At 31.5% G+C, this 8,402-nt stretch overlaps 1 protein-coding gene across 1 annotated transcript; it reads right to left on the bottom strand.

Moving 5' to 3' along the window:
- Window positions 1–5,698: 5,698 nt before the first annotated feature.
- LOC130955952 (lachrymatory-factor synthase) lies at window positions 5,699–6,362 on the bottom strand. Its single transcript, XM_057882968.1, has one exon. It carries the CDS (start codon window positions 6,302–6,304, stop codon window positions 5,828–5,830), a length of 477 nt encoding a protein of 158 aa, XP_057738951.1. The 5' UTR covers window positions 6,305–6,362; the 3' UTR covers window positions 5,699–5,827.
- Window positions 6,363–8,402: the final 2,040 nt, after the last annotated feature.

Genomic DNA, 8,402 nt, shown 5'->3' with positions numbered 1-8,402 from the left:
TAACATGATTACCAAATTGGTCTTTTAAGCAAAATTTGAGGGATGTTTATGGTAATTCATCGTACACAACGTGACAAATTTTTTAACTTTTACTGGACCCTACTTGACATATCAGTGTTACAATAAAGTGAATGGCACACTTGAAAACGTTTGAATCATTTTATTAAGGAAAAGTACGAGAAACCAATATTCTTATTATACAATGCATACTATGGGGTGTAATTGAAATTAAAATTTAATTATGGGTAACAAGGGTTTAATTGAAATTAAAATTGAATTATGGTTACAATTATTAATTATGAAGATTTGCTAATTTGAATGGTTAAAAAAATTAGGATTCAGTTTGAGGAAAACATGAACCATGATCATTTCTAGTTGAGCGGTGCCGACAGAAGCAAGAACGCAACCCATCTCAGCTACTATCTCATATTCTCATTGGCTCATGTGTGATCACCTGAAGTCTCTTCCGGAGAAGTCGAGGTCCGCACCAGTGAACGCCAAGAAGCGCATTCCGAGCATGTGACTCTTTCTGGAGGCACCGCATCACTTCCTTCCAAACGTGTGGCTCCTTCCCTAGTCTATTCGGTTTATTCACCATACAAGATAAAGGAGTAAATAGTGTATCTCCTTTGATACGTCCATCACCGCGTGCTAGTTAGTTGATGGCGTGTAAGATCGTGCAGTCTCTGTATCATGTTCCATCATCCATTACTGACCACAATCCATCGAAACCACTTGAAGAAGTCTAGACCATTTTGTCGCCCATGGTCAGCAGTCTAATAAGGTGAGAATGGTTTCTTGAATTGATCACCATGGATGCTTATTTATATATGATTTAGATGTTCATTTTTGTATGGAGGATATCATTGCGTTAATATGGATTAGTAATATGCAAAATTAAACCAGCATGTATAGGCAATTTATTTGGTACATTGCACAAGTGGTTAGTTTAGAAATAATCACCCATAATGTTCTTGATGCTTACAGTATAATACTATTAGTGTATTATATTGTTAAATATAATAAAATAAAACTAACTGCATTGGTATTGTTAAGACTTTTCTTGAAAATGTTAACTGAATAGAATAATAAGAGTTATTCATGATTAAAATCGGAATACATGCATGAGTATAAATGATAGATGGCATATGCATTAAAAAAGGCTTTTCAGACATCTTTTAGAATTATCATAAACCTTAAAAGGTTTAAAAGATTGACTTTTTTAGTGACACAATCTACAAAACACTTTGAGCATGGAGAGTATAATAAAGGTGGGAGTTACAACAGGACAAGACCATTTACAAAAGAAGAAAGACAAGGCTATAACAATGGAGAGCTCTTGGAAGCAATGCATCATGCTCAAATGGATGAATTTAGAGAAGCAGAAAAGGAAACTAGAAAAAAAGGGTTGCACTTTGGTTTGATAGATATAAATGACGCAACGTCATTGAGGCCTGATGCACATCCTGATAAATATGGCCTTATTTATAATAAGAATGTTAAGGTTGTAGATTGTGTACATTGGTGCTTGCATGGTGTTATTGACACGTGGAATGAATTTTTGTTCTATAAATTGAAACAAACAATCAACAAGACAAGTACTTCAATTTGACTTGTTGTGTATGTTGCTTAATTCAACTAGTGTTTTTTTTTAAATAAATGTATGCATCTATTTAACATTATATATATATATATATATATATATATATATATATATATATATATATATATCCTTGTTCTACTTAATTGTTAATGACTAATCTATTAATTTTGATAATCCAAGTGAAATTACTATTCTCATTATTTATTACATTAATATATTTTTATATGAGATCCTTGAATAAATGTAAGAGCTACTAAGTAATTGGAGCTAATTATGCTATCATGTATAAGCATATATTATCTTATGTGAATCTATTGAAAATGACCATCTATTTTTCTGATGAAAGTAACCATTTAGATACATGGTAAACCGAACATCCAGTATTCTATTTCTTAGTACAGAGATATCTCTTTTGTATTTTAAGTTGACATTACTTGAATCTAATAAGTGTTGACTTCATTATCACTGTTCTTGAACCAATATACTATAATTTGTTTTGAGTACCTGCTACAGTTTACAAGGGTTGAATACCCGAAAACAACTATCCATGTATACAGTTACAGTAAACATCCGATTTTATACATAAATGAACATCCAACACATCTAAGTAAAGATAAACATGTAACTACTATCTAAAACGACTAGCTGCACATCGAATGAAATTAATCAAGCTCCTTATACAACAAAGCATCAGAACTTATCTATATTAAATTGGTTCATTGAAATTAATCAAGTCTAGTTTCTTGCAACAATTACGAACACACCGGATACCTATATCTTTAGAGAATAAAGCCACCCGTTGCTAACAACAAAAGCATCACACTTGGCATTTGCGTCTTTGAAAAATATCATCTTCATCTACAATTGCTGACAAATAAATAACTATTGAAATCCTATATCCATGGAGAAAAATATTAAAGGTACTCGAAACCATTTCCAACAGATTCTAACTGCTGCCGAATGAGCTTAACAAAGACATGCAGCTACCAGCTTGTTGGCGCTCACGCCGGCAAATCGAAGCACCAAATTTCATATTTTGAGAGGCCTCTAGAGGAACCACCTGCTAAACAACACAAAAAGATGATAACAATTAACTACTTGCATAGTAATGTACTAAATAATCGTGCAAGGTCGGATCAATTTAATCATATACCGGAGCGACATTTAATTTATTCTCTATCTAGTTTATTCATCATATAAATATAGTTAATCTAAATATGTAGGATAAATATTTAGTCAACCATGAATTCATATCTCCTGAATATTTAACAATTATTTTTATAAAGAGTCTAAATAACCACATCTCCATTAACTAAATTTTATATTATATACTTCACTAATACGGTTCCAGGGGAGCTTTGAAATCATTATCACATGCAAATTCTGCACAAATTAAATATACATGGCATTGAATTGTCATATGCGAATTCTTTGTCCATATAATCATAAAAAGAATTTAATAAAACTATAGAAGTGGTTGCATGTGGAGTGCTTCTGTTGCATCTACTGAAGCATTTAACATAAAAAAGAGCCCCTACTTTCACTAAGTGGAATGAATAAAAATCATAAACAAATAACCATCCGCTATGCATGCCACCACGTAAATTGCTTACCTTGTTGGATTCCTCACCCTCTTCTACCCAATGGCTGGGATAATTGTTATGTGAATTTGATGAATTTCCGTTACTCACGGCCAATGGAACACCACATAGCGGTTGAATGAAAGTCAACTCCATTTATATTCTTCCGAGGCGTGATGGACGTCTCAAGCCTGACTCCACTTGTAATCCATCTAACTTGCGAATGCCGACGTCGCAAGGAAGACGCAAGCCGGCTGCGACGGAATGCCTAAAGATAACAAAATTTAAGACAAATGCTGGCCAAACATAGGAATTAAATAAAAAGTTTTACTTAGACATTTAATCGAGCATATGGTGTGCACAATATGTAAACAGGGATTTTATTTAAACAGCAATCAATCTAAAAAATTTTAAGAGCATTGCTTTCTCACCATGGGTCATCAGTGATTTAATCAACAGCATATATATACATCAAACATGCAAAAGCGATTATCAATCCAAAAATGAACAATAAAACCCACTTACGTTGGATGATTATGATTCTAATAGAGGTTATGTTCTTTGAGTTTTCGGTGAACTATACGTTGGCGAGCAGGTGGGGGTTTCTTCCCTGGTCGGCTGCTCTGATGGTAGGAGATGAAAGCGCCCACGCGAGGAGAACTCGACTGCTGCACGGTTCGTGGCTGATGGCTGCTTGAGGGCGTTCCCGATGATCGGCGTCGCGTCCAGCTGCTCCGTTGAAGAGAAGGCGGGATGATCAGGACCAAGTGGGCGTCTTTATTGATACCAACGATGAGGATTAATGGGTTGATGGGTGACCTTCACGGAATTGGGTGTGAGCTAGGATTGAGAGGGTTTGGGTTATGCGCCGTTACTGTAGTGTTCAAAGATAGGAAGGGTTGGGTTGTGGGGGTGAGAAAAAGGAACGAGACAAAAGGCTTAAGTGATATGGAGAAAAAGTGTAATTACAAAAAATTGGGTGGTATGTTAAAGTAAACAGCTAAAATAGGATTAGGGTTATTAATGGGTTAATTCTTTTTATTAATATTAATTGGACCTAATAAATGACCCATTATATATATTATATACATATTTCATTGTCTCCCTAGTGGTACTCTTTTATTAATTCATAAATCTTTCGAAGACTATTTTATTATTATTATCTTTTAGAGGTCTTTTTATCAATTTAAAACGTCTTATTTTTTGAGTATCAAATTGATGCACGATCATTTTGACTAATGCCTCACATTTTTGTATATATTACTTATATATACTATTTTTACTCATTAAAAATTATCGAGACTAAAATGATTCATGTATATACTTATATAGACTAAAGTGAGCATTAATTCAAGAATTATTTAGTTGCAGTATTGTCCACTTTATTGCATAAGGGTTGTTTTGATATCCTTTCTCGCAAGATCTTCATATTAGCTATTATTTCGGATCGCGAGGAAGGTCGTGATTCTTGTGATTGCCTACACCCCGTTGATACAAAGACTGCGTTTATGAAATGTGATAGATATGCATTTTAATATTTTATGTTAGTAACGGTGGTGAGTTGAAACTTTATTTTAGTGGTCTATCCTCAAATTTACTTGTTCTTAGTGCGATCACTTATTTAGTTGTTTTCTATTGTATACATACTATTTCTAAAGATCAAATTAAAAGACATAACATTTAAACAACCAAACGAATAACCATTTTTTGGTCGCATATTGTTTTTTTTAGGTGAGTTAGACCGTTCTTAATTCTAAGCATTACATCACAAAGTCATTTATGTTACACACTTACACATAATACTTTATGAATTCTTATTCAGTATTTGGTCTTAGCAGATTTTCGAATGTCATTGCGCGAAAGCCTCAACTACGATGGCATGTTTGCTACTGCATCTTTCTTTTTTTGGTTGTTCATGGTATTTTTTATCCGTCGTAAATTTGAATTCTATTTAAGGGATTTATTATTGGCCAATGAGTTATTACATACACAAGACAGAATTCGAATTCAATACTTATTTAAACAGACGAGTTAACTACGTATATATAGATTGATGTAATGGGATTTGGCTTATAACTGGAAATGAAGCAATATGAACCCAAAAATATTAATAATTGGCCACAACTTTGCTCCAAAATCCAAATGTGGGAGCCAAATCTAACACACGGTAAATTAAAAAAATCCATCACACACATATTTTCAAAAAATCTTTTTTCATATAGAAAGAAGAGTGGTGTATTTGTCCAATATTGACAATGGGAGTATTTTGCAGGATTGTGGATGTAGGAGAAGCCTGACGCAACAGGCAGGGGAGTGTTACTATCATCTTCATTATCTCTGCAATTGTACGAAACACCCCATTTCCAACAAAAATACCACCAATATTTTCGTATAGAAAAAAATCAGCTACATATTTCTAGTGTTTTGTATGGTGTCAAATGTTTCAATTATTTGATATAAAAATAAAAAATATGACCCACCTTAGTCTCACTCACTTTTTAGACAATTTAAGCACTACCATAAAATTTTCCTTTATTTCTTTCACATCTCTCAAAAGTATAATGTCATTTAAAGGTACAAGATCGAAAACAACAAACAGCATCAAATATATTATTCTGGCATAATAATCAAATCCTAGTTAATTTCAGACGCTTGCCTTGGAGCATGCAAGCTCAATCTTCTTGGCCATGAACTGAAGAGTGGAATCTATGTAAGAATTGAGATCTTTGAAACTCCAAGATTCCATTGGATCACACACAAAGCTCCACTCGATCTTGCAACCTTCCAATGATGAAGGCACAACCTTGATTGTGCCCACATAGTTCTTGAAGCCCAAGTTGCCATCAACAACATCATAGGAGAAACATCGTTGACCTTGGTCAACGGCAAGCAGCCTCTCTTTGACCCACAGCACATGATCATCTTTAGGAGCGGAAGCACAATAGCGTGTGGGGCCAGGGTGGCCTTCAACACTCTCAACTTGGTAGCAAGTGTCTATTGGGATCAAGTTGTGTAGGTTGAAGAAATCCTCTAGTAAAGGCCATGTTTGATTTGCACTTGTGCTTTGAAGCTCAACAATGGATTTGCCTTCCCATTTTGATGCCTTTGACTCCTCTGCCATATCTTCGATGGTGTAATGATGAGAGAGAGAGAGAGAGAGAGAGAGAGAGAGAGAGAGAGAGAGAGAGAGAGAGAGAGAGAGAGAGAGAGAGAGAGAGAGAGAGAGTTGGGATGGAATCTTATTGAAATGTGGGTGCTGAAGGAATTAATATAGCATAGCGGAAACAGCAAACTCTTGCCAACCACTCATTAAAGAATCTAAGATCTAAGAAAATAATATTTTGTCTCTTTTGTAGCTGCTAAATTTTATGGTGTTTATAGTTTGATGTTTAATTTATTTTTATGACAAATTTTAAATATTTAATAATTATTTATTTTTATATTTTTAAAATTAAATCTCTACCATATTGTTTACAATTTTATAAATGTTACTGCCAATATTTTGTTTGTTTTACACTTATACCCTAATCAATTCTTCATTTTTTTTTAGTAAAAGTATTACCGTGTTGGTCTCTTATCGTTCTTCTTATATTTTTTAATTTTTAATATATATTTGACAATTGATTATATTTTGGAAATATTATTTTTTTTTTAAAGACTCTAATAATAATAATTTATTTTTTAAAAAAGGAGAACAAATATAGTATGTATTTATTATTTTAATAAAATCTTTTTATTCAACAATAATTTTATTTTTGCACATAATTAATTTCTGCTATTATTAAGAATTTCTTTTTAAGTTTTTCTTAGACTCACTTTTCATTTTGGAGCCTCTAATAAAAATATCAAAAATAGTTTTTTTTTAAAATATTTTTTAATAATTAAAATTTAACATATATAATCGATCATATTGTGTTATTTTTATTAAAATTAGATTGGATAAATCAATTTAGCCAAAAAAATTTAATAAATTAAATTTTGAATCGGTCTAAACTAATATTTTTTATAAAAAATTATTACAATTTTAATTTTTTACATGTAAATTATATGTAAATTTTAGTTTAACCCTCCTCAAAAATTTATTTTAATATTATTTTATTGTGTGAATAATTTTAGTTCCCTCTAATATTTTTTCTAACTCCGCCCTGAATATATATATATATATATATATATATATATATATAATATATATATATAATAGGAGTATTTTAGTCATTTTCTATAATAAAGGTATTGTAGTTATTTTTTATAAAAAATAATATTAATTTAGATCAGTTTAAAATTTGATTCACAAATTTTTTGGTTAAATTAATTTATCTAACCTAATTTTGATAAAAATAATACGGATTAATTGATTAGATATATTAAATTTTAATTATTAAAAAATATTTTTAACAAAAGACTTTTTAAACATTTTTATGTTCTTTTTATTTTAGGCCATTGTTATCAAAAGGAAGTGAAAAAAAATCTACGTGTACGTAACCTAAATTTGTAGCAAATGAATATTTTAAAGGTCTTTGCTGGGTTTAATTTCTCATATGGCGGATCTAATTATTAAGAAATGTCCACATCTTTGAGAATGTTAAATTGTTAATGCTGACCCTTTATATATGTTCTTGCCTTGGCACAAAGTCTCTACAATAGTAGTACACTGGACTTATGAATGCTGCTCTCTAATGCTTTAATTTGTTTGATTGAGAAAAGAAAATGTAAAGCAAGAAAAAAAAAAATGAAAATAAAAAGGAGAAAAAGTATATTTTTTTTTCATTAATGTGTTTGGATCAGGAAAAAAGAGCACATTTGAGAAGAGAGAAAGTAAAAAATATGTACAACGACATATATAATTTTACAACAATGCTAGGGAACCAACTCTATATAAGCCAAGAATCAGCCAACTGGTAAACTAGAGGTACCGGTGACTTTAACTGGATGTTGCTACTGATAGGCACACGGATGTTTCTTTTTCTTGTAAATTGGATGGTTTTGGATATTATTTCTATGTTTCATGTATTACGCATTAATAAAACATAATTAATTATATGGAACCAGCTAATTAATGATCAAAGGATCTGTTCCGTGATTCTCTCCTATCACTAGCGTATCTTCCCTCATATTTTGAACGTGGTCAACAATAATTTAAAAAATAAATTAAATTATAAATTAATAAAACTAATTATAATTAATTATGTTGTTCTATTCTTGGCTGATTATTAGTTGGT

This window comes from Arachis stenosperma, chromosome 10 (assembly GCF_014773155.1).
Source record: "Arachis stenosperma cultivar V10309 chromosome 10, arast.V10309.gnm1.PFL2, whole genome shotgun sequence".
Taxonomy (NCBI): Eukaryota; Viridiplantae; Streptophyta; class Magnoliopsida; order Fabales; family Fabaceae; genus Arachis; species Arachis stenosperma.
The sequence above is the reverse complement of the archived record's forward strand: the minus strand, read 5'-3'. Positions and strand labels throughout refer to the sequence as shown.